Genomic DNA, 26,965 nt, shown 5'->3' with positions numbered 1-26,965 from the left:
ATAAAGTTCATGAACAAAAAAAATCGATTCAAATTTAGACTTGAAATCATGGCATCTTGATCACATGATTTCATATTTCTCTGCCTTCTCCTCAGCTTTTTTTGAACAGAAAGTGATCTAATATAATTCATGTGTAAAAATCGACAAACCTTTTTTCTATTCAGGAAATAAAGGTAACCCACATTCAAATTGACCTTGAACCCATAACACATTTACTTTCCTAATGATTACCATATCTATCACTCTCCAGGGATACTTCCTTTACTCAAAAGTAAGTTAATAATTCTATTATTGATGTCTTGTTCTGGATTTTAAAAAAAACATGAATTCCTGTTTGCTACAAGAGGTTGGGTATTAACTTTCAGCTTATCATACTAATGCAAAGTCGAAGTTATACTTCAAGTATGTTTGCCATTAAAAGAAGCCATATCAATGATCTGAGTCAATAGTGAGGGCTCAAGTGGCCGAGAATGCATCCTTCAAGTGGCTACTTGATTCAGATCATCTTGATAATATCATCCACAATCATAATAAAAACATTTGGAAAAAACCACTACTTATCATAGTAATGATGCAAAGTCGAACTTATACTTCAAGTATTTATAATAAAACAAATTCACTGATAAATAACTAACTGGTACTTGAAATTTGCACATGCTGACTTTGAGTGATAAGATTCCAGATATTATTCTCATTTTTCTATTTTTAACCTAACAATGAAGTGTCCATGCAAAAATCATTAACACATCACCAAAAGCACATCTTGAAGTAGAAGCAACAGGTACTGTATTGAACAACCACTTTACATGTAGTTTGGCATAGGGGTTGTTGCCTAAGGACTTAAGCTGTTTGACTCCACTTCACTAACATACACGGTAAGTACACTTGACTTTATAAGAAGCAAATCACATCTCTTGAGACTGGAATGAACTTTTTAAATACTGAGTGGAAACTGGGCAATTATTTTTCCTTGCTGCACATTATTTAAGCAGTCATGTAATGTCAGATTATGAGTCTAATAAATGGTAATGTTCAAAGTACTGGGAGGGAAAAAAACACTTTTGCAAATCAATGACAGCTATTTCAAAGTATTAATAATTTACAATTTGCAAAAAATTAGTACTGTGACTCAAAAATCTGAACCATTTGCAAATCTGAACCACCCACTCACAAAATTGGCAAATATTTCTTATTTTTATAGTGTTTTTACTTTTTTTTGTGCTTATCAGGTGGGCTGTATCTAATACAGACCACCTTATATTTTTGTTAAAATCGCCTTTATTTATTCTTTATTATTTATTTTTCTTAATTCTTACCACTTTTTTGTTAGCAAGATAACTTGAAAATGGCTTAATCAAATAAATTGAAATTTGGCACACATATGTATAGGCATATGGACAAAGCGCGGTAAGGTTTTCAACCTTGACCTTGACTGATGACGTCATCTAGGCGCCATTTTGTGAAATTTTCTGAAAATAAACTCATGATCATATCTTCATAACCAAAAGTTATTTCTCATTCATATTTATCATGATCGAGGTCAATATCCGTCCGGTCAATTTCAGGTCAAATAACGCGCGCGTGCGCGTACGTCCGCGCGTCAGTGCGCGCGCAAAATTTCAAAATGCTCAAAATCGTCTCAAATTTATTTTGCATACGTTTCAAGTCATTTTAAGCATTTTATAAAAAATCGCGCACACGCGCATGCGCGCGCGTTTTCGCGCGTAACACCATTACAAAACATAGAATCGCCATTTTTTTTCTTTCATGATATTTCTCATATTTTTGCGAACAATTTGATACCATGTTTATCTCTTTATGACCATTGAGAAAAAGATGAGCGTCCATTCAAGATAAATGTCTGTGCGCGCGAGCTCTTGTAATACATACCATATATGGGCAAAAACATGCCTATACAAATTCCATTATAGCTCTTTGGGATGGAAATGGACCCCCAATATTTTTTCATATTTTGATAGAGAATGAGTCGGAAATATGATTTGAAGTCTCTTTTGGCTATTAAAATTATTTTGACATCATCATAATGGCCTTCGAACTAAAAGTAGGAATTTGCATATTATGACGTCAGCATATTTATGGAAAATTAATTGTTTCTCTGTATATATTGATCGATTTTCTTCAAAATTTCGATGTTGTAGCTAAGATAATTCTCTACAAGTTCAATAATGATCATTTTTCATTTTGATGACGTTATCAGAGTGAAAATTTCGATTAAAGGCCTCATGTCAGAAATTTCACAATTTGCGTGTTATGACTATAGAAGGTGATTTTCGTTCACGTAATGAATCTACATGATATTGTTTATTAAGAATTTTTAAGCAGTATCTCGCTTAATTTTGCTCTATTTTTTTTCAAATTTTAGTTGACCAGCCCACCTATACTTGTTCCAAACAAGTATTATGTCTAGTTTTTATAGTGTTTTTACTCTTTTTTTTTTGCCAGAATCATCTGTGAATGTGAAGTCCTCCCAGGTGGGATTCTTTTGATATCAAGAACTACATCCCCTATTTGGAGCTGAAATGGAGAATCTGCAAAGATAAATGCTTAAAAGGAAACAGCAGTCTAGTTCTATCCAATTGACCTGTATCTCGTTCTTGTAGAATATGAAAGATAAAACCAACAGAAAATAAGTGAGTAAGCTTCCCAAGTGAATATAACTGTCAGTTTTGAGATGCAGTCAACATTATCATGAACTGATTAGAAAGTACGAAACATTCCTGTTTTGTGATAAAACCAACTTATCAAATATATTCATTGAACAGCTGTGTAAAAATCCAGTAATCTTGGCCAAGATTCTTTTCCTGGAAAGGGATTTGTCATGTACTACGTTTCTCCAGTTCGTGAAATTGTAACAGCAGTCAACCGATTAACTTCAGCAGTCATCTGTGGGCATCTGTTGACATATCTATGATGGACATGGTCTTCAATCTTGCAGAGTACTAAGGCGCTGCAAACATTAATTTGATGACATTACTTGAAAACAGGTTGGACCACGTCAAGGTTGTCATCTTGAAGGTTTTTTTTTTTTACTTCAATATTATTTTAAACAATACACTATGAATCCAGTTCTGTCAATAGCTTTTTTCCATTCTACATGTTAATTTTTAACATTTTTGGGGGTGTAAATTAAGGAATTTGTTTCTACCGTTATAATAGGTAACCAGGTTAAAAGTTTGGGAAGAAGACTGTATTCAAATGCACTATGGCAAAAATAATCGTTTTGATCACAATACTTCTTATAAATAAACATCAAGTTAAGGCAGTATCCTATGTACAAGGACAACAAGTAACCTTACATTTCCCTTACCCATGTGATAGTACAGAGGTCACATTACAGCATTCGTACAGAGTCCCATTTTATCGCTCTACAGATGGGTCATCACTGTCTTTGACACAAGATCAGGTACAAAGATTCAAGGTTCAGAATAGAAATAACACTGACAATTGCGCTCTGGGGTTTACAATAAGTAAGCTACTGAGCATTGATCAAGGGACATACATTTCATCTGTATACAAGGATGGGGAGATACTAGTTGATCAAACACACAGGATTTGGCTAGAGGTTCTCTCTCCTCCTGGTGAGGCATCATGTGTCGTGGGTGAAGGAAAGGGTGGAGACTGGGTCTCAATAGACTGTACAGCTAATGTTGTGAGTCTATCAGGAAAGATTGAATGCTATCAGGGTGGTGTATGGATGCCTCCCCTAACTGACCCTAGTGAAACTGATACATTATTGAAACAGACCATTCTCATCAGAAAATCATGGCCAGCATTTTGTTGTTCTTCCGCTTTGATTGAATACAAAAAAAGATGTGAATGTGATGATACTGCATTGTATCTAGATGGTACCAGTAGCAGTGACCCATGTCCAATCATATCCACAAAACCATCAACAGCTTTTATTGACAGAACTCCAGATCTAATCGAGAAAAGTCAGTCTTTTAACTATTCAAACTGTCCCCTACCATCACAAACGACATCAACGAATGCCAACAAAATGACCAAAAGTAATTTGTTTACAATAATCATATATTATATTTTGATAACTGGTGTGATCATATTGCTCATATTGAATGCAATTCCTCTATATCGATCGAGGCAGGAACGCAAAAAAAAAATAATGAGGAGTCACAAGCTTTGAAAGCAATAACCATATATTATTTTTTGGCAACTGGTGTGGTCTTATTGCTCATATTGAATACAATTTCCCTTTATCAATCGAGGCAGGAACGCAAAAACAATAGTAATGATGAGTCACAAGATTTGTTTATAATAATCCTATATTATTTGTTGGCAGCTGGTGTGGTCATATTGATCATATTGAATGTAATTTCCCTCTATCGATCGAGGAAGAAATGCAAAAACAATAGTAATGATGAGTCACAAGATCCTTCAATATCAAGCAAGGTTTATGGTGATGCTCAAGAATGCGTAACAGAGATATTCAATCAAATGGAAATCCCAATGCAGGAATTAGCAACTCACAAAACAAAAAATATTATATAGGGAAAAACAAATCATTAGACATATCGTCCAATTATAACTTTCAAGACATTTTAAAGAAAAAAAGAACTCTAAACCTTCTGGTAAATCTATATCAATGCAGCTTCATTCTTTCCTACAAATGATTAAGTGAAGTATCACATTTGTAGATTTTGACGCATAAACAAATAATAACAGCATTTGTTAATTATTATATCATCTTTTTTCTTAATGGAATTTCTAAATGAAATATAAGGGTTTGTTTTCCATCATCTAGAAAACCAATGTATACATATTTATTGTAGTAGCTTACAGTTTTCTTGTAGTTTTATAGAATCTCGAAATAAGAAGCCATTAATACTTTCATTATATCATCATAAACAAGGATGTCATAAAAATTCTCCATTGAAGAACTTTTGATCAAAGCTTAAATGCTAATATTGAAATGGTATCACTTTCATAATATATTGTACATGGTAGTCAGCTTGTACTCTCATGTATTCTTAAATTCTTACATTTTGAGTTCGAGTCCACGTACCATCTTTACAATTATGCCAAAGTATGTTAGTATGGTCTTGATAGAGTTGGTGACCTTCACAATAAAGAGTTACTGTAAAACCAGGACATTTTTGCAGGCATTAAATGTTTGCAAAATTATGCAGGTAGTTCAGTCTTGGAAAAGTGTCATGCCATAAAATTATTGGATTACAACTGACACAACACTGAATTTGTGTAATTCACAAAACTTCCTTGCGATTTTTTTTTTTATCAATTACAATTCATGAAAGTGTTATGCTACAGATTTTTCCAGTTCTACTGTAGCCTAGTTCACTATGAAAAAGCTTTTTGCATTAAGCAGCTGTATATCATTGTTATTGTCTATCTGGGCCCCATCTTATCAAGAGTTGCGATTGATCCAAATCAATCTCAAGTCCTCCACCAACCACAAGTTTGCAGTCTCGTATCCTTTATGCACATACCGTAAATCTCCGTTTTTTTTCCCTCCCCAAAATAGGGGTGCGCCTTATACACAGGTGCGCCTTATACACGGAGATTTACGGTAGTTGCAATTGATATCAACTCTTTATAAGACGGGGCCTTGATCTTTTTTGTTTGCATGTGTTAAAGGGGACCAAACAAAAATTATTTGCTCTGTACGTTTTGAGATTCCATGCCAGTAGAGCATATTTGAAATATTTTATTCATACATTACTTCTGTAGATATATTGCCAGTTTCATAATATCTTGCTAATTTTTGTTTGCATGTGTTAAAGGGGACCAAACAACAAAAATGATTTGCTCTGTAAGTTTTGAAATTCCATGCCAGTAGAGCATATTTGAAATATTTTATTCATACATTACTTCTGTAGATATATTGCCAGTTTCATAATATCTTGCTAATTTTTGTTTGCATGTGTTAAAGGGGACCAAACAACAAAAATGATTTGCTCTGTAAGTTTTGAGATTCCATGCCAGTAGAGCATATTTGAAATATTTTATTCATACATTACTTCTGTAGATATATTGCCAGTTTCATAATATCTTGCTAATTTTTGTTTGCATGTGTTAAAGGGGACCAAACAACAAAAATTATTTGCTCTGTAAGTTTTGAGATTCCATGCCAGTAGAGCATATTTGAAATATTTTATTCATACATTACTTCTGTAGATATATTGCCAGTTTCATAATATCTTGCTATTTTTGGTTTGCATGTGTTAAAGGGGACCAAACAACAAAAATTATTTGCTCTGTACGTTTTGAGATTCCATGCCAGTAGAGCATATTTGAAATATTTTATTCATACATTACTTCTGTAGATATATTGCCAGTTTCATAATATCTTGCTAATTTTTGTTTGCATGTGTTAAAGGGGACCAAACAACAAAAATTATTTGCTCTGTAAGTTTTGAGATTCCATGCCAGTAGAGCATATTTGAAATATTTTATTCATACATTACTTCTGTAGATATATTGCCAGTTTCATAATATCCTAAAGAAATGTAAACACCCATTAGAAGACTTGTTGACATACACCTACAAGCATTGGCAAATTAAGATTGAGTTCATATTCAACTTCCGTATGAGCCTGCAAAGTGCAAATAAAATAATTTTCCCCCTTAAGCTCATTCTTTCATCTTCAACTATCGGAATGCCTCTGATATAGTTTTTATAAGGCATTGGTTTCATGTCTTGTGATAATATGAAAATAAAATTGACTTTCTCTGTGATTTTTTATATTATGAAAAGAAGAGGTTTGGATCTAGTCTACCTTAGACATTGTTTTGTAAAAAGCAAGTTCGTCACTTGGACGAGACTTTGCAAGACTCAACTTAAAAATTTTGTAAGATATATTTTTTGGGGGGCAGTCGTTTTATATCTGGTGATAATATAAACATAAAATGTACTTTCTCAGTGATTTTGTATAATAATATGAAAAGAAGAGCTTTGGATTTGTTTTGTTAAAAAGCAACTTCGTCAATTGGATGAGACTTTGTATGACTTGAGAACACTTCACATTATGATTTGCATTTTGTAGGATATAACTAATACTTTTATGAGGATCATTTTTAACGAGCCATTTATGTGCTTTTCGTGATCCTCCCACTTCAGATATTTCATTACAATGTGTCTGTATTTTGAATATTTTAGTAATATTGACACTACACTGCACAAGGTTTCCTCGCATTAAAAAATGCAAAATCATCGTCAAACCAGCACTGTGCATCCAGTGCTTGACATAATTGTCGATACACTGCAAACAGTGTGCCTTGGGTGTGATTATTACATCACAATAGAGTGCGCGCAAAGTCTGCAGGTTTTCATACGCAAAATTACCCGGATATTGGCTCTACATTATTGCCTGTTAGTTTAACACGCATTTTGCCATTGACTTATCTGGTCGGGCAATGTTTGTTCATTGGTTAACTGTGTATTATTATTGACCGGCAAATTTCACACAAATTCCCATTGTCTGTGCTGAACGGTCAATATTTTTTTCACCCATAGTTTTGTTGGCTTATCAATTACACTTTGAGGGCAATAACATTTGAAAATTGCCCTGCTCAGATGTCTGATACGGTTAATACTATATAATATTGTTTTTTATCTTGAAGTGGAAATGAATTAATGAAATGAAATGAAATAAATTACATTTTATACATGGATATATTTCTTTCGTCTGTACACTTGTTTAAATGCATTTAAATAAAATCATAATATTTTAAAACTTATTCAATGTCGCATGTATTTTCTTCACACATACGTTTAAAAATTAAGTCTAATCTGTATCAATCTTGAAAGGGACTTGACCCTGAGTGAAAGCTTGCTCTGAGTGAAAGCTGAAGAACCACAGGAAAACATCAGTGAAAACATATAGTAAGTTATTTTTGGAGTGGAGAGTGAAGATTTTTTTTTTAAAGAGAACATTGCATTGTGTATGATAAGTTTTTTGATGCCTTTACTTTATTCTTCTCCTCCAGGAGATTTCTAATAATTCTTCTATTCAATCTCCCTCACTCCTTTATCATTTCATTATGCCTCAACACGAGCACATTCATTGAACTGGCAAGCAAATTCATTTTGCATCTAACTTTAATACTTTTCTCTACCTCTCTCATCATTTATACATGTACAGTAATTCTAATCTTTCAAAAATGCCTCATGCAACAAACTCATCACATGACATTCATGATGAAGTCAACTCAGACGAACGTTTGTTTTGCGTGCTCAGTGGCTTTACTTCGTTCATATTAACAACACTTGACCTTTGAAAAAGAATAATGATGCATGCACACATTATCCGTGTACAGCTTGTCGCCAATAAAAAATAAAGCATTGTGATTGGCTAACTTTCTCTCTGGACCGCGTAGTAACTGAATATCGTTTACATATTAAGTGGGGGAAAGACATGGGTGTGTCAAATTCATGGGTTTCTGATTGGTAGAGAGTATGAGACAAAGCACCCTTTGATCTCATTGATACCTGTTGTAACTAAGCAAGATGGAGTTGTTTACTTGTTTTGACTGGCATAAATCGTGGACTCTGGATTTGTTTCTCTTTGCATTTGGAAGGAGCTGAAAGGTTATATTCCAGCACTGTTGGCCTCGAGTATTCAGCACCGTTGCATAGAATAAGAACGACAGGACAGACATTCAAACAACATAACAATGAATGATGCACAAGTTTATCAATCAACTCTTAATAAGAGAAGATATTGAGAGAGAGAGAGAGAGAGAGAGACAAAGAAAAATAGAAAGAGGGAGGGAGATGGGGGCGGGTGGTGCTGGAAAGGCATAATATTTCTGGAAGAATAATTTGGAGACCCTTACAGAATACATTGAGAAACAATACATCATGACAAAACATCATTAGATAAACTAGACATCTAGTCATCTGTTACGATGATTTTCCCGCTCCCATTCAAGTCATAGGGGATTAATTCATTCAAGTGTTCTTGAGCTATTAAAGTTTGTTAATCCTTCAAAGATCTTAACATCATCATTGGAACTTGTACATGCCATTTGGTCTAATGAGCCTTTCATCTTGCATCAGCATTGCCTAAAAAGGAAAAGGTGTATTTACACATGGTACTGTTTGACATGATGCATTGTCACATGATCATGTGCAGGCAGTGGCATAATGAGCCAAAAAAAATTGGGGGAACACAAAGAAAAAAAAGTATAATTTACAAAAAAGCGAGAAAAAACTCCAGATTTCATTTCAGCAACATTATTAAATCACTGATATCGAATTAGAAATAAACCATGTTTTTATTTGGGGGATAACTGCCCTCACCCCAACCCATCAGTACGCCAGTGTACAGTGCATAGGAAAGGGCATATTTGCACACCTTTCGGATGGTGACCTTAAAGGTCGGTCCCCAGACGCAAATAATCATATCTGATTGATACACGTTTGTAAACACACACACAGGCACATGGTACTAATCGACATGATGCATTGTCATGTGATCATGTGCGACTGTAAATGATTTTTTTTTTTTTTAAAGAGCAGCGGAAACACATCTGGCATTTACCCCTTACTCTTCCCAAGAGTACAATAGTTGACAGACTAGCCAATATTGAGCCTGCACAAACAACAACCTTTCGATGCTCATGATTCAATCAAACCCCATCTCAGAATATGTGAGTGCCAAAACCTAGTCGCCTGATCAGAGGTGCCATGAAAGGTAGACTGAAGAGTCCATGGCACTTCTCAAAATAAAGCAATCTTCACTTCTGGTATTTATTTTTAAAACCCAGCAATTTTTTGCAGAAATTTTAAAATCTGAACCTGCTAAAGTATACATGTACATACGATGAGAGGTACAAACACAGGTGTGAACAAAAATTCATACAACAGCTTATTACTGCAGTTCTATCAGAGAGAGAGAGCGGCAAAGAGAGTTACCATCCAACATCGATGTACATGTCCATGTAGAACTTGAGTATTATGTCATTGAAATTTATAAGCCACATCAGTCATATAGATAGTCTTACCTCGCCAGCCCCACCCCCTCCCCCCCCCCCCCCCCCCTCAGTGTTATTTAGGGTACGCGTATGTTTTTTTCCTCCCTTTGAACGCACCCCCTATCTCCGATGTGAAAGTCAATACGGGCCAGAGATTGACGCACAAAAAAAGTACCCCTTTACCAGAGATTTTGGGAACACGCATGCGATCCCTCTGACCTCAGAGTGGGAGGGTGGGCCGGGCTTACTTCTAATGTGATTTACATTCCATGCGAGGAGAAAAAGAAGCTTCACAGCTACAATGTATCTATCAATTTAAAATCAAAGAAAATAGGGATTAAAACTTACTTTGGGAAGACCTTGATAAGCTCCTCCCTATCTGGAATGTGTGGAATGACAGGGTCAGACTGGTGGAGTAGACCTAGGAAAGCTTCCCCAGCACAGAGCCTGGTCCTGTCAATCTTCTCTGAGGCTTGCTGGGCCAGGCACTGGACTACCTTACAGATTCTGGTCCAAGAAGAGATAGAGTGAGAGATAGAAAGAATGAGTAAGATAGATGGGGAGATCGAGCGACAGAGAGAGAGAGAGAGAAGGCCAAAGGGGAGGCAAAAGAGAATATAAAACTTCTCAAGATTTTTTATAGAAATTTTCTGTCATAAAAATGAACAATCTGGTGGCTGATAGGGTCAATTAATACTCTTTCTCTGGCATGATACTTAAGCTTCACTACAGTTTAACAAATTTTCTATCTTACTCCCCAAAATCTTCAAAGAAATCATTGTTTTCTTTTTATACTGGAGTAATCATAATTTATAAAAATATTTACAGGTCTAGAAATTGGTATCATTTACATGTACATACACTGCAAGGCTGAAGAAAACTTCAAAAGCTATGGAAGGGGCATTTATGACCAACCCACAAAAGAGATATGCTACATGTGCTTCTCAATTTGAGTGAAGGGGAGGGTTCACACTTCAAACATTTCTCCAATTGTGAAGACTTACATGTCTGGTGTGAGCATGGTTGGTTGATTCTTATTCAGAAGACTGGTGACATCATAAAGACTCTTCATGCCTGCTTCACGGACCCTGGTGAAGATCAAAGGAGAAACTAGCACACTCTCATTTTTTGTACTGCAATTTAATTCACTGCATCCGTAATCATATCACTCTACGAAGCGACATATCATCATTTCGAGCAAGGCCGTATAGATCAATCGCAATTGTCTACTGCACAGGTATTATAAAAACATGAAAAATATTCAAACTGCAAATGGACACAAAATTGTCTCTAATAGAAGGAAATACCACCAGAACATAAAATTTGTAGAGCTTGGATTTAAAAAAAAATTACAATTATTACAATTACAATTACACTCAAATATAAAGCAAGTTGTGCAATATCTATTCATTTTTTCATTGTAATAAAACTGTCTGGTGAAAGACACGCAAGCATTAACCTTTTCATAAACTAGGAGTTGATACTAGCTTTCTAGCTTTCAAAAGACATAATAGCTATCATTCATCTTCAGTACATATACTAGTTCTTGTTCAACCAAACTGTACATGTACATGGACATGACAGTTCTTTATCTAAAACTACAGACAACTACCGCACTTACCATGCACCCACATCACCCCTGCTGTCAGTGGTATAGTCCGTCAATGATTGCAGCAAACAGTTGTATATGGATGGAAGGTTGGACTCACACATTTCTTCATGGGGATTTCCAGCTGGATTGATGTCAACTGTTTTGAATAACCTATGAAAAAGAGAAGATCATTGGAGGTACTATAAAGAGGAAAAAGAAGTTTAAATGTTGTCTATATTGTCACAAAACCATATTTATTTATGTTTTACTCATGGGCACTGTCTTATAAAAGATAGTAGTTGCTTTTGATGATCTGGGCCCCGTTTCATATAACAACTTATCAATAACAAGATACGATAATTGTTATAAGCTACTGAAATCCTTACATTTGATTGGTTATGAGCAGATTTGTCATAGATGTGTGCCAGTTGGTAGTGATCAAAAGTTTTATGAAACAGGGCCCTGAACTGATTGCATGTCCTCTAATCAATCGCAAATTTACGATCCCTTATCTCTTCATGAAACAGTTGAAATGAATATCAAGTTGCGATCTATTTTAATCAGGTGAAAGTCTTTAAAGCCACACTGTCCTACTGGTAGCTACTTGCTCCCTCTATATAGAAAATTCCCCAATCGGTGCCTGTTGGTCCCTCATGTCCTTTTGCAAGACCTTAATCTACTTTTGCCACTCTCCATCCAAGTGTATTTAATGGGTACCCGGTAGGGATTTACTCATTGAATGCTTTTGGCGCCTTAGGGCAGCTAGGCTAAAGTAAGGGTAATAATACTACTTTGTAAGCGCTTTGAGCACTCCCAAGGTGATGGAAAAGGAATTATCTCCAAGGAGCTTACCTGGCAATGGAACGGATGGCATCTCTCCTGGACTCTGCATGGATGGCATCCACATCTTTGGTTGAGATACTGGCTTTGATAAGACCTTCAAGGATCTAAAGACATGGTGAATGACAATACAAGGACATGGTCAACTCTTGATGAGACCTTCAAGGATCTAAACACATGGTGAATGACAATACAAGGACATGATCAACACTTGATGACACCTTCAATGATCTAAACACTTGGTGAATGACAATACAAGGTCATGGTCAACACTTGGCTCAACCTCATGAGACGTTCCTTTGATGGTTGAGGTTTGAATACTTTTAATATAGGTTTTAACAACTACAGTTTTTTTGAGGGGTGTAGTTATTTACTATAAAGTAAAGTAGTGCATATATATGTATGATGATATACTAGACACTGACAATGTATTAAGGAATAATTAATGACGTTTTAAGATTTCTTCTATAATTATTACCTGATGCAGCTTTCCTCTGACCATAAACCTGGGGAGTTCACCAAGGACCAAGGCTGCTCCCATCCTACCCATCTCATTAGGGTCTTCCAAACCTTTGATGTACAGGTCTATTACTTTATCTGTCATAAAATAAAACAGAGAACTTTCAAGACACATTTTATAGCGGTTCCACATTTGGGCCATTCCCCTCAAAAGACAGGATGTACATTCTGAAATTCGCTAAGCTGATACTATGCATTGCAACAAATGACAAGGAATGGGACAGTGAAAATGCAACTGACAACAATGAACAATGATGGCGATAATGAAGATCGTGATGACCATAATAAAGGCAATGTATCTAATACCGCAATCTAAATATTGCTACGAGAGGTAGATTGTGTCAGTTGTCTGCATTGTTTATACATCAATGTTTTGAGAAGAGCAAGAAAGATGGAGATGGAAATTACAGATTTCCCCTTAATTTTGCTACTCAACTAACCACTGTTTGGAGTACGAGGACAGTGCATCACTGAATAGTACAAAAATGAAGAAGAAAAAAGAAGAAAAAAATAATTGAAGATCGAAATAGGGAATGTACGAAGATGACACAATTTTCATAATCTTACATCCTTCTTACATCATTCATCTAGTAAAGCAAGCCCCCCCCCCCTTCTCCCCCCCCCCCCCCCCCCCCCCTCCATTGCTGGAACTGCACTACACAACTAATGAACAGTCATATTACAACTAGGGGGTGATGTTACCTTGGATACCAGGCATTGCCTGGCCATTGGAATCCTGATAGTACTCCTGACATAGCATCCTCTCTGCTGCTACTGATTTACTGTGGATATCTCTCTCGGTTCTCTGTAACCTCACAATGTTGTCATCTAGCAACGTCTGCCACTGGTCTGGATTCAACAAACAATCAAAAAGAAAATACCAGGGGATAACTTCAAATTTGTTTGACCCTTCTATAATACGTGATTAAAATTCACTAACTGTACAAATAATGGGGACCTGAAGCATTTGCTGCTCCAGATATGAATACCTCTCAGTCTTTGGTGATCTGACAATAATAACAATAAATAATGTTTGCCACTGCTCTAGATTTAAAAAGTGATCCAATCACAATATCTGGGTACTTTCAAGTTTTATACAAATTACCACAATTTGAGAGTTGTTTGTTTCTTTTTTTTCCTTTTTAATGAGTCAGTAAGCATAAATAGTTGAAGTATAAAAATGAAAGCATCAACACTCAGCAAATTTCGCCCAAGTCATCAACTTATCAAAGAATATTATTGGTTGATAAATCTAGGGGAACGCCAAGTGGACAGGGAGCTGTCTACCACTATTATAGATAATACAAAGCACACATGAGTGAAATGTTTATTGGGGAAAGTCCCTTTGAGTGAAACTTACCGATAATGGCATCCCCATGGAAAGGTAACTTTGACAGGGAGAGTTTGCCGATGAGGGTGCAGACAGCTGGACGCAGGATTTCACCCGTCATACCTCTGAACATCCTTCCTTCCTCCATCTATATCAACGAAAACACAAGGAGAAATATGGACTTGAATAAATGTACTTTCCAGAGGGCACCTCAATACCTAAAGGGGGAAATGCTTGTCTACAGTTTAAGTGCACTGTTCAATCTAACTAAGATTTGCATCAGCATTAATTTCAAGGAATTATCACAATCCCTTTTACATCTATACCTGCTTCACAAACCAAAGCTGCACATGAACTTTGTTGTCTGAACCCAATAACCATTTCATGTTTGTCTTCTTACTTTCCTACGCCAGTGTGTATTCTCAGGGTAGTAACTTCTCTGGGTGTACATATGGAAACAACAAAAGCTTGAGCAATTACAAGGACAACATTCACAGTTGAAACTGAAAAGGGCTCCCTCGCAATAATCACAAATATAAATGAAAGTAAAAATAGAGTACCTCAGAAAAATGAAAACCAGGGGAAATGATAAGTTACCTTTTTTGTGATTGCTTTTAATCCTTCCACACTTGAAGAACCTATGATATCCACCAAAGACCTGAATTAAAGAAAGAGAAAATAGAAAACATTAGGGAAAAAAATAGTGTTTGATAGGACAGTTTATAGATATCTAGAATATTTTGTATAAACAGTTCTAACATATATAAGTTTTCAAGGTAAGGTGACTATGTGTACATCATTTGTCCCAACCTTATTGCATTTCAATTTTTTCATCAAACATACAGTGTACATTATAGTTGGTGTTGCTGTTGCTAACATCTGATACTGCAATATTCCATCTCCCATCTAGCAGCCAATGTCCCAGTTCAGAATTAAAATATGAAATCCTGATAACTAAAGGCCTTTTCTCACCTTGACTCCGTTTCAGCGTATTCGTAGAGAGCGTGTGTCACTTCAGCTACAGCGAGAAGTGAACCGTGTCTGGTGTTGAGATCAATGCCAGTAGCCTTGGGTATCAAGTCAGGCAATACTGTCATTAAGAGAAGGTAAAGTGTCTTTATTACCAGTGCTTGAATGGACAAGCTCAATTTTGAAATACCCCAATAAATTTTGTTTTTGCATGATAATCAGCAAGATCTTAAATTAAAAGTGAATGACATGTAAAATGAAACAATATGTTACATTGATGAGGCCTTTTCATGAAGGAGATTTGGGGGTCTTTTTTAATGAATTTAATGCAATTCAATTCAATTTAAATTCAATTTATTTATGTTTCAAACAAAACATTAAAAATCAATTAAAACATTTACAACAATTTAGGAATACATTCTGGAAACGGAGGGGTCCACTAAAAAGCAATGCTTGTACAACTGTAGACCCCTCAAATGATACTTAGGAATAATGAGTAATCAAATTAACAAGCTTGTAACTAAAAAAGGAAGAAGGTACATGTTTATTGTATTTCATTTGGAAAGTAAAAATGGAAAGAGAAACTGACATCATGTCAAGGATTTGAAGAAAATGATGCATTTCTAAACTATCTAAACAATTTAACTTCAACATCAGCTGTTCAAAAAATATTTCAACTACTTTACGTTCATTGTTGAAAGCAGCCACTCTTAACTTTCCTACTACAAGGACTGTTTTGCTTTGACACTCACCTGTTTTTGCCATGTACTCAGGTGCCTTCTTGGTAAGTTCATGTAATGCTTGTGAGGTCAGTTCACGTATTGCACTGTGTTGTGACAAATGAAAATGTGCATAATGTGATATCAACCATACCTGCCAACCTTTCAAAACACAAATTAGGAATCCCTCCAGGCAACAATAGAGCGCTTTCGCAAACACGACAGAAGCAAAGACGACAGGAAAATTACGGGGATACACCTCTTCCGTCGTGTTTCGGGAACAAACGCTATAATGGCCACGTACGGTCGTATAAATCAACAAGACAGAGAAAACTCTGGTTCGCACATGCGTAGATTGTTTTTTCGCTCGCGTAACCATCGTCTTTGCCTTCCATCCTGTGTGCGAAAGCCCTCTATTAGCAATTTAGAGCACTGATAGCTGACATTCTATTCAGAGGAGCTGTGAGAATGGGGAATACTGCTCATATGAATGATTCATTAATCATAACCATGTAAAAATGTTTAATCCTTGGACTTCTGACTTCTCTCAATGCATGATCCTTAATACTGGAACAATCTGTTTCTAGTGGGTAATGGGTAGTATCTTTTATAAAAGATTTGCTTGAATCTAAGGCCCATCTTATAAGAAAGAAAATATCTTTAACGCCGGTCCTCACTCGACTTGCTCTCTATCTTGTATTTTATTTTCTACTCTGTGTTTATATACTTTATACATTGTGAGTAATTTGTTTTGTATTGAATATTTTTGTTTGAGTTCACTGTATACTTGAATGATGAAAATGTCCATATTTGTTATTATTGAGTGAATAAACTTTGAACTTTATGACACTCAATCTTCTCTATGAATGTATTCAAAAGGATTAAATACGTACATATCCCGATGTTTGACCAATCCCAAAATATTTCCAGTTTGTCTTAGGGGGATTCGGCTTTACGATACTTAATTATCTCTATGATTTAATTCTTCTAGCCAATATTCAAATAAACTGTGAACTTACCCGTCCCAATGTCCGACCTTGACTTTGTACAGATGATCAATAAGAGGCAAGGTGTATTCCTCAAAATCTGCTAAATATGAACTGTAAGAGGAAAAGAAGGAAAAAAAAAAAATTAGCAACTCATTAAAATAGATTTAGGCCCAAATCAACCACTCGTTTTTTAACATTGAAGAAAAAACAAGATTTATAGAAGTGATGAGTGGTGTTGCTTTGGAAATCTTTAAAAGAGGTCTGAAAAACTTTTTTAAGAGTTCTGATTTAGAAACAAAACAAAAAAATGGAAATAAAAGAGACTTCATCGCAGGAAAATCTCATTTACCAGAGTAAATTCTGAAAGGGCTTCCATAAAATAATAAGTATGTTTTTACACAAATTCATGAAATAAACAGGGAAGCCAGTTAGAATCGATCAGGGGGCCTGAAAATAACCTAGAGTGAGCTATTTTGTACAAAAAAAAGCCTAAACTATGGTCTGAAAATAACTTGCCAGTGCCTGAATTCAGGCTATTGCCTGAAAACTGGCATCCTTAAATAAATGCTAAACAGCTTCTTTTTGTATTTTTTCAAGTTGCTTGAAAGTGTTCTTGATGTTATTGCTGTCATTATCATACCTGATATTGAGGTATGTATTGGTGCGGTTTCCAACTGCAAAGTAGTCTGCTGTTGTGACAATGTCGATACCATGAGGAAACGTTCCTTGCCGTCCCACATTCTCCTGGAATGCAGCCTATTGGAAGAAAAGATTTTATAACTAGTTCATACATTTTATAACTAGTTCACACATTTTATAACTAGTTCATACATTTTTTTAACTAGTTCATTCACGTTATAACTAGTTCATATATTTCATAACTAGTTCATACATTGCATAACTAGTTCATACATATTATAACTAGTTCATACATTTTATAACTAGTTCATACATTTTTCAACATGTTTATAAAAGAAAAGTATACCTTTGTAAAAGTTTCTTTTGGTCTAGAAAAGCAGAAATATCAGAAACAGATGAATTGAAGTTTGGAATAGATTTGGCAAATAATCAGATGAAATTTTTACAATCATTAGATAAAGAAATCTGAAATTTGCAAATCATTTTGTGACTACCATGTTATCAAGAAACACTGGCCAATAGTTTTCTGCAGATAAATGTAAACAAATGTTATGAATTTGTTTTTCTCTTCAAAGGAACCATTCCCCTCATAATAAACATAAAAATAGATCATGATCAGTATGTTTTGGCATGCAAGAATCCTTTTTTTAATGATTTTGTTTCTTCCTTACTGATGCTGCTCTCCGGCAGTTGACTTCTCGATCAAAGACAGTTGTGATGAGCAAAGCAGCAGCAATCTCATTCACGTATGGTGTGATGACGTCAGGGTCATAGGCCCTAGCAAAGGACCAGCAGACATAGCAAGCTGAATCCCTTACATGGGCACCTAGCAAGACATAGAGAGAAGGAGACAAAGGAGTTAAACTAGAAAGAGCTGCAGCAATCTTATTGACGTATGGTGTGATGACGTCAGGGTCATATGCCATAGCAAAGGACCAGCAGACATAGCAAGCTGAATCCCTTACATGGGCACCTATTTAGAGAGGGAGACACACACACAAGCAATTCAAATTATCACAAAAGCTACCAAATATCCTCATTTGCTTTTTTTTAAAGCATATACATGTATATGTACCCCCCTCCTTCAACTTTGGATCAAAATTAAAAACAAACAGAGGACTATGAGTACAAAATATGAAGGACATGGCTTTTCATTTGTGTGCAAAAAGTACATTTGTTTCCTTTTACAATACTGCACTTGAATATGGACTACATAAATATGCTCAAAGCTCACTCATTATACTTTACCCTCAAGCCAATCCAAATATATAAATATATCTGCGTTTACAATACTATGTGTTTTATGACAACATGAAATGTCACAAAATCCAATCTGTTTAAAAAGTAACATGGTATAAACATCCATATTTCCTGTAAGCACGTGTGTATATCTATAGCACCAACTTACCTACACTGAAAGACCCTTTCTTGACATCATAGGCGAGAGCTTTCCTTACAACAGGGATGACTGAAGGATGGCAGAGAAAGAGAGAGAGAGCAAAGGGAACTTGATGAAAATAACGATAGGGAGTATGCTAAGTCTGCAGGGGGGGGGATTTCACAAAGCTTTTTTTCAATGACAAATGACAAAAATTAGTGAAAAGTCTGCTGATAACCAATCAGAAGCAAGGATTTCAGTAGCTTATAACAAAAACTGTCATTTGTCACTGATGACAAGTTTTCTGAAACGCCCCCGAGGACAGTGTCAGCTGAGAAACAGAAGGATGTTGATTCAATGTTGAGGTCAAGGAGATATCTCTCTATCTTGTAAATCTATTTCTGACCATTCCTGTTCTGAGAATAAACCCCAGTTAATTCCTCTTTGCTATCTTTAGGATATTGATGAAGGGTCTTGACTCTCATATGAAAGGTCCTGGGTTCAAACCTTGCTTGGTGCTTACGTCTTTGGGCAAGGTGGTCGACCCCCATTTGTCCCTCTCAACCCAGGCATATTAATGAGGTACCTGGTAATCCTGGGGTATGATAATTAATACTGATTAGGCTACCCTGGGAGAATAACACCACATTATCATCTATTTGATTTATACAAACTGGGAATTAGACTAACTGGTTATTAGACTTAATGAATAATAGACCAAATGGCTATTAGCTTAAATGGTCATTAGACCAAATGACAAGTAGACAAAATGATTATTAGTCCATGAGGAAAGTAGACGAACTAGGTGTAGACCAGACAGGAGTGGACTAGTTGGGCAGTAGACAAACTGGTTATAGACCAAATGGCATTTCACCCGAGATAATACTGTATGCAGAGGGTATAATCAAAACCTGCTTACCTTCTGGTAATCTAGCTGGTAGAAGGAGCCCTCTCCTGCCGAGCTCAGCCAAGGCTAAACAGCTACCATGCCATGCTCCATCAGACTCTCTCATACTGAAATTGAAATGTGTTTCTTTGTTAGGTGGTTTACATTAGGATGCACACACAAAATGTAAACAAGATATTAATTTATGATATACTTTCAAATGTCTATTTACAATATGAAGTATATCCCTTTTGCAGGTATCAGTTTTACAGCTGCTTTGCAAAAATAGCGGCATAAAAAGTCATGTCCAGAACTAACAAAAAACATAACTGTTGAAATTGATGTTATAGCATTGTGATAGAAACATAGTTTTAGAAAACAGGAGTAGTAAATATCTCTTCTATCTTTAATTCTTAATTGGACTTCATACAACCAAAAGATGTCATTAGGTTTTGACAGTTTTCTAATACTTTGACTGTAGTTTACAAATATTGCATGAAATCATGGATCAATGACCAAAGTTTTAAATTGTTGAAAGTTTGTAAAAGGGATACATCATATAGAAGGAAACACTCTAGCCCTTATGGCCACTTGAGTGAGCAGAGTTTAAGAAAAAAACAGGGATTCCACAGAAATTTGACTTTTTATGACTTTCCATGACACATTTTTGGTTTTTTCCATAACCAGATAAGTATCATTTTGGTTTGGGTTGCACCATCCAACTGTCAAAGGAATAGTAGGGGTATGTATTATTTCATGGAAGGCTACCATAGCCACACACGGCCCACACCCATGATCAATATCCATGACTTGTCATGACTCTAAGAGAACTCTTCGTTTTCCTTCATTATACATGACTTTCTAGAATAATTTATTTTCAACGACTTTCCAGGTTTTCCATGACTTTCCGGGTTTTTTCCATGTGGTAACCCTAAAAGAAAAAGTGGCATCTATGTGGACATACCTGATTAACTCTAAAGCTGATCCTACGACCTGATCTGCTAGCTCTTGGGGCAGTCTCCCTGTAAGACGACCAATCCTGAAAGACAAAGAATCACACACAGAGTTATAGACAATGAACCTATACAAGAACTTCGTCTATGAACAATTGAATCCTTGACTGACAAGGCATGACCACTTCATATAGTTTGTTTGAAGAGAGTTAAAAGCAGATGCAACAAAATGGCTACAGATTCATTTGAAGATTGCTAATTAATAGTTTCAACCAAACAGGATGAATATCTAAATCTATAATTCATCATTAAACAGTGCCTTCTTTATAAATGAAAGAAAAATTTCCATTAAAATATTTGCTCTAATGCTCTCCATGTTATCAAAACTACATTCTCAAGAATTTCTAAATGAAAGTAAAATCAACTGATAAATAGAAGCAGATTCATACCCTTTAGCGGCAGACCACCTGACAATCGTATCTTTATCCTTCAATCCGGTCAGAAGTTGTTCTGAGAGAAGAAAAACAACAAAAACAGGGGATAAGGATAGACTAAGGCACAGATACAGGAAAATTACAAGAAAACACTACATAACACCAGGAAATGGGAATATCTTGCTTTGTTGTTTACTCTCACTACAAGAATCATGTACACATAGTAACCACTGGTTTTTAGTTAATAGTGAAAGGTCCCTGACTCTAAACCTGAGATTTGACCAATCTGGCAAATGAAGATTACATGTACAATGGTGGTTTCCCCACTTAAATAATGATGCATGTCTCACAAAGCAGAACATTCATTCAACAGAGTACAGAGAAGGAACAAATAGCAAATATCTGCTTTGATCTATAAGAGTGCCAATACCAGATATGTTAATACAATACTATGAATAATTGATTGATACATGTTTAGGAACTTCCTTCAATTAAAATGTCATAATTCAACTTGTTCTATTAAATTAAATGTTATAAAAAAAACTTATAAGTAGCACAAACTGAAAGGACATTAAAGTGTACATATACATGGATATATATACATACATATCTCTTGGATTTCTTGCAAGCTCTTGCTTGGCTATAACCTAATACAGGAAATAGTTAACTGATAACTGTATCTGCTCTACGTTTCAATTCATACCTGAATGTTAAGCAAAATGTAACCTTGCTTTTAGGTTGAAAATTATGTTTATATTATATTATTCACAATCATGTCCTGAAATATGGTAAAATTGTGTTTACTTATGTTTTCGTTTTAATTGAACTACTTTATATATGTATACGCACAATTACTGGTCCATCATATTTCTCACAATCGTGCTCGTAGTGTCAAATTTGAAAGACATCGCACATTAAAATATTTCACTATTTTAAGAAAGGTCACTCACCTATTACATCTTCAGTCTCCTCTGGAATGTCATAGTTCTCATCATCATAATCATCCTCCTTGCTTACTGTCGTCTTTGATGCTATGCCAGCAGGAGCTGAGGCAGGCTGCAGGTTTTCAGCCAGAGATCGACTCCCTCTTTGGTATCTGTACACATAGTCACCATCATTAAAAATCAATGCATACTTGAATAGAAAACGTCTTGTTCATACATGATAGAACCTATCAGACAAACTACTGTAAACAGCCATAATGACATCAGTTATCTCCTAAAGTAAATGCACAAATGTATATTCAACTTGAAATTGGAAAACTAGTATAGTTTTGGTTGTAAAAAAGAAAGAAACATGTTACTGATAGTCTCATATTATTCTTATTGTATGAAAATATATATACACAAGAACATTTGGTATTTTATCCATGATTTCTGGTAAATATTTGCAAGGATTGCTAGATAAAGGCTATTCTGTTCCCTGTTGGATTCAATGTTTTCAAAAGGAGTATAACAAACAACATTAATAATCTTTGTGTACAAGTGCACTGGGCCAATCATCCTGAACCTTGCTTGGAAAGATTGCAAATATCTTTCAAAATCTCCTTGGTATTAGATTTACCAATTCAGTTGTCTACTGAAATTAAGGAAACATTCTAACCTCCATTTCATGACTCTGGAAGGAAGAAAAGTGAGGCCTAGTCTCTGCACCAGTTTCATAGACAGCTTCCTTATCTGTGTGTTGTTATGACTGCTTAGCTCACACTCCATTGACACTCGCAAAACAACTGGAGCTGGAGACAAAATAGAAGCAACAGCACAATTACTTTAAATTGTGTCTGTGTGGCTAGGTGCACCTGTGTGTTCAAATTTCTTAATTGGGTAGTTAAAAACATGTAACAATCAATATTTACATCTGAACCCTCCAGGGACAGACCCTTAATTTAACATCACTATCCAAAGATGTGACTTGATTTTAAAGCAGGATCCATCAAGAGTTGATTTGTAAATGAAGACAGAGGGCTAACCATATGGATAATGGCCACCTTTCTACAGGACATATGGCTACAGTGTTAACCTGTACTGTTTCCCTCTAAGAAAAAATATGTATTGACTCTATATATGTCAAAATTAAAAAGTGGTCACATGTTAAGCTTCTAGCCTGATTTGATCTTGAATTTCTAACAGATTGTATCATATTTATTACTTTGCTTACAACAAGAACAACAAAAAAAGCACAGAATTTTGCACCTTTTCAGCTTGATTTTTATTTGAAAATTTACACTAATTAAGTAGGAGCTTCAAAGAAATACTTTTAGATGGATAGAGATATGGCTTCTAGTAAGAAAGTGAAAACGTAAGGGTGGATATACATGTACATGTGTTCTCAATATAAATATATTTATAAATTAAGAAAAACCTGAGAAGACTTGCAACTTACCATATTGAAGGATGTCACTTCTCTTGCCAAGCTTGAACAATTGAGCCTGTAAAGAGAAAAATAACAGAGTTCATCATGACACATACACTATTTGTTTTTCTTCTACAGAACAACATGGATCCAAAAGCCAGATATCTTACAACATATAGGTAAAGGTGTCGAAGTGGAGTTGTTTAAACACTTGGACTAGAAATCATAGGTCATCGGTTTGTGCCCTAGAATGGCAATAGTGCCAGTTGGCAAGACATTTATCCACATTTGCCATTCTCCGGCCAGGTGTGTAATGAGTACCCAGTAGGATGCGAACGTTAATGTGGTTGGTTTGGCACATGTGTGTTCTTATAAAATGACAGGCTACGTGTTCATGAAAGTAATGTAATAATTATTCATTAATTATCAAGTGAAAGTTTTCTTTTCAAGAGGGCAAACAAAAGGTACCATATTTATGAAGCACCTCCATCACTTTGGCAGTGGTTATACTAAAATGCAAGTGGAACGTCTCCATGTGTAAAGGTTCTGTTGATATTTGGGGTCATTAGTACAAGTGCTATATGTGATGGCTTATATGATGAAAATATTAATATTTCATGGATGTATCAAACCAAGTTTAATACACTGTATTTCTTACCAGGACAGACAAGACTCCAGCCATTTTGAATATTGATGTAATGGTTTCTTCTGCAAGTAAAGAATGTAAGACAAAAAATGTGACCTATCAGCATCTTTCAATACAACATCAGGGGGGTGTTTCACAAAAGTCGAACTTAACTCTAAGTTGGACTTAAACATTACAGAGAGCCATTTGTAGCCTTAAAAAGTTCCAAAAAGTATTTTAGACTTTTCATAAATTCCCCATCAAGAAAATGATATCTCCTTGACAGAAAATATGAATGATTTGAACAACATTTTATGCCTTTTAAAATAACTTTTTAAATTACAAAATATTTCCAAAGATGATAACGGTTTTTCATAATTGTTAAGTCCAACTTATAGATAATTTCAACTTACAATCTTTGTGAAACACCCCCAGGATAGGTAGATATGACATCTTACAGCAAATTCTCAAGACACACATGTACATATTAATTACACAACTATCAAACAGGCCTGTATTGGCAAGGTTTTTCTTTGTAAACAGAGGATCAAATGATTGATGCACCACATCCGGGATGATATGGCCCACTCAATTATGTAGACACGATATTGACTTTCATATTTCTTTTTTATTAATGTCCAATTCCATTGAGTGCTACACAAAATTCCATTGTTGTTATTATCATTTTCATAATGGAAAACTTACTTTTTCCTTCCTCTGTGACAGTCTGCAGACACCAGTCCAGAAACTCAGGTAACCTCATTTGTTTAACATCATGTCTTGTAAGAAACCTACATCAATTAATGACAATAGTAGATAGCCATAGGACATACCTTCTTTCAGTTGGCAAGAATGCATTCTTTTGCTCTTATGCCGATCAAATAGTGAGAACAACCACATCAGGGCCATGTTGCACAAAACTTAACAGTGATGGTAACTTTGCCATCAATGGTAATTACCATGGAAACCTTGATTTTGATTGGCTGTTGAGCCCTGTTACCATGGTAGTTGCCATTGATGGCAAAGTTATCATCAATGGTTAAAGTTTTGTGCAAGAGGGCCCTGAAGTAGCACTAATTCAAGAATGCACAAATGTGATCTTGAGCAGCATGGCGCAACTATAAATAGTACAAAACTCTTCAGATTTTGAAATAAAGCTTGTGACCTGTTGTGTAAAACTTACCACGGATGGCAACTTTGGCACCAATATTAACTACCATGGCAACATCACTCAACAGCCAATCAAATTAAGGTTTCCAAGGAAGATACCATTAATAGCAGCATTACCATCAGTGCTAGGTTTAATGCAATGGGACCCTGGTTTAGTCGAGTTGAATAAGGGACTTGGTTAATTAATACGGCAGAGGCAGGTTTCATTATGAAATACATAAAGTCCCAATCACATATCAAAGAGAATGTTTATTTTCAATGGCTTCAGTCCTAAATTATCTTGATCTCAGTTTGACAGATGAACAAAACATTCAGAATTAAAACAGTGATACAGTTTTACTTGCATTTAATTCTCATTCTGAAATCACCATAATGGTATAAAGGAAACACACAAATTGTTATGATAATTTACCTTGATACCATGAAGGCAGCTGCATCTCTGCATTTGTCGCTCATCCCAAGATAAATCTAAAGAAACGGCAAGGAAACAGCAAAGAAACAGTTCTGGTAATGATGGAATACTATTTCTCTTCAGAATCGAACCATACATACACTGAGTTTTCAAAACTACAAACTAATAATATCTGGCCAAAAAATGCCTAATAGAATAATTGAGTAATGACAGAAAGGAAGAGATTGTAGTCCCGACATCTGTGCTTTAGTAAAGGAGAGTTGCATTTCCAACGTGTTTACTTTTAATATTTTGCTGGTAAAAGCATCATGTATACTGTTTCATTAACAATTCTAGATGACTTTAAAGTTAAAGCTGGTTTAAAATAAAGCTAAATTTCATAAAAGCCATAACTAAAAATAAGCTTGGGCAGGACTAAACGCCTTCAACACAGGAAGGGTCAAGGTGTGCAACTGACCTTAGCTACATTGAGTATCCTGTCCATGGTGGGTAGACTCTTAGTCTGCTGGTCACCTGCTCCGGCCACACCACTGTCCAGTCTGGACATATCGAATGGTATCATGCATATCATGGACATCCAGAGCAGTAGCATGTAGCGAGACTCCCAAGTCTGTGATGGACAAAGTAGAGAAGCAAAGCAGTACATTACATGGAGCTCGGAGTGTTTTAATAGGTGACTTGAAAAGGGTCTTGCATGTACATTAGAACAATCTATAGTTAACTCTGCGTAAGTCGAATCTGTTGGGATTGCAAAAAGTAGCTTGACTTTAATATGCAAATTTGACAAATAGGAAGTATAAATAACATATGTTTTGCAAAGTCTGGTCCAAAAATTGAAAATTCAACTTGTACAACTTTGAGTTAAATGCAGAGTCAACTGCACAGATATGAATCTCATTTGTATGTGTGTGTGTGTGTTTGTGTACTTTGATTTTACAAATGTTTAATGATAATCTGATAGCTTACATCTAGGTGACATGTTTCTGTCTAGATAAATGGCTCTGACTTGAACAAGGGACATTTTGTAAATGCAGGGAGACCACTTGACCAAGTCATATTGTCTCTTGAGGGGCGTTAACTCATTTCCTTTTACTACTGACAATGCATGTATGCATGAGCTCACCCGATTATTTAAATTCTCACAAAATTCGTTTCCTGAAGAGAGCCTATTAGATCAAGATGAAATAA

At 35.5% G+C, this 26,965-nt stretch overlaps 1 protein-coding gene across 1 annotated transcript in view; it reads right to left on the bottom strand.

Moving 5' to 3' along the window:
* The window catches only part of LOC764474 (tubulin-specific chaperone D), a 46,460-nt gene that overhangs the window by 10,242 nt on the left and 9,253 nt on the right, over positions 1 to 26,965 (bottom strand). The window contains exons 4-27 of the mRNA XM_030984569.1: positions 26,235 to 26,387; positions 25,778 to 25,833; positions 24,901 to 24,986; positions 24,229 to 24,278; positions 23,601 to 23,646; positions 22,821 to 22,953; positions 22,169 to 22,314; positions 21,234 to 21,294; positions 20,796 to 20,870; positions 19,865 to 19,959; positions 18,976 to 19,035; positions 18,239 to 18,393; positions 17,569 to 17,684; positions 16,959 to 17,039; positions 15,973 to 16,046; positions 15,224 to 15,341; positions 14,849 to 14,909; positions 14,282 to 14,399; positions 13,624 to 13,770; positions 12,881 to 12,999; positions 12,415 to 12,509; positions 11,593 to 11,733; positions 10,976 to 11,059; positions 10,320 to 10,478 (exon numbers count right to left, since the gene is read on the bottom strand). Coding sequence (XP_030840429.1) covers positions 10,320 to 10,478; positions 10,976 to 11,059; positions 11,593 to 11,733; positions 12,415 to 12,509; positions 12,881 to 12,999; positions 13,624 to 13,770; positions 14,282 to 14,399; positions 14,849 to 14,909; positions 15,224 to 15,341; positions 15,973 to 16,046; positions 16,959 to 17,039; positions 17,569 to 17,684; positions 18,239 to 18,393; positions 18,976 to 19,035; positions 19,865 to 19,959; positions 20,796 to 20,870; positions 21,234 to 21,294; positions 22,169 to 22,314; positions 22,821 to 22,953; positions 23,601 to 23,646; positions 24,229 to 24,278; positions 24,901 to 24,986; positions 25,778 to 25,833; positions 26,235 to 26,387 — 2,429 coding nt within the window. The remainder of the gene's footprint in view (positions 1 to 10,319; positions 10,479 to 10,975; positions 11,060 to 11,592; positions 11,734 to 12,414; positions 12,510 to 12,880; positions 13,000 to 13,623; positions 13,771 to 14,281; positions 14,400 to 14,848; positions 14,910 to 15,223; positions 15,342 to 15,972; positions 16,047 to 16,958; positions 17,040 to 17,568; positions 17,685 to 18,238; positions 18,394 to 18,975; positions 19,036 to 19,864; positions 19,960 to 20,795; positions 20,871 to 21,233; positions 21,295 to 22,168; positions 22,315 to 22,820; positions 22,954 to 23,600; positions 23,647 to 24,228; positions 24,279 to 24,900; positions 24,987 to 25,777; positions 25,834 to 26,234; positions 26,388 to 26,965) is intronic.

This window comes from Strongylocentrotus purpuratus, unplaced genomic scaffold (genome assembly GCF_000002235.5).
Source record: "Strongylocentrotus purpuratus isolate Spur 01 unplaced genomic scaffold, Spur_5.0 spur5_scaffold_14, whole genome shotgun sequence".
Lineage (NCBI taxonomy): Eukaryota > Metazoa > Echinodermata > Echinoidea > Camarodonta > Strongylocentrotidae > Strongylocentrotus > Strongylocentrotus purpuratus.
This window is presented reverse-complemented; position numbering and strand designations above follow the sequence as displayed.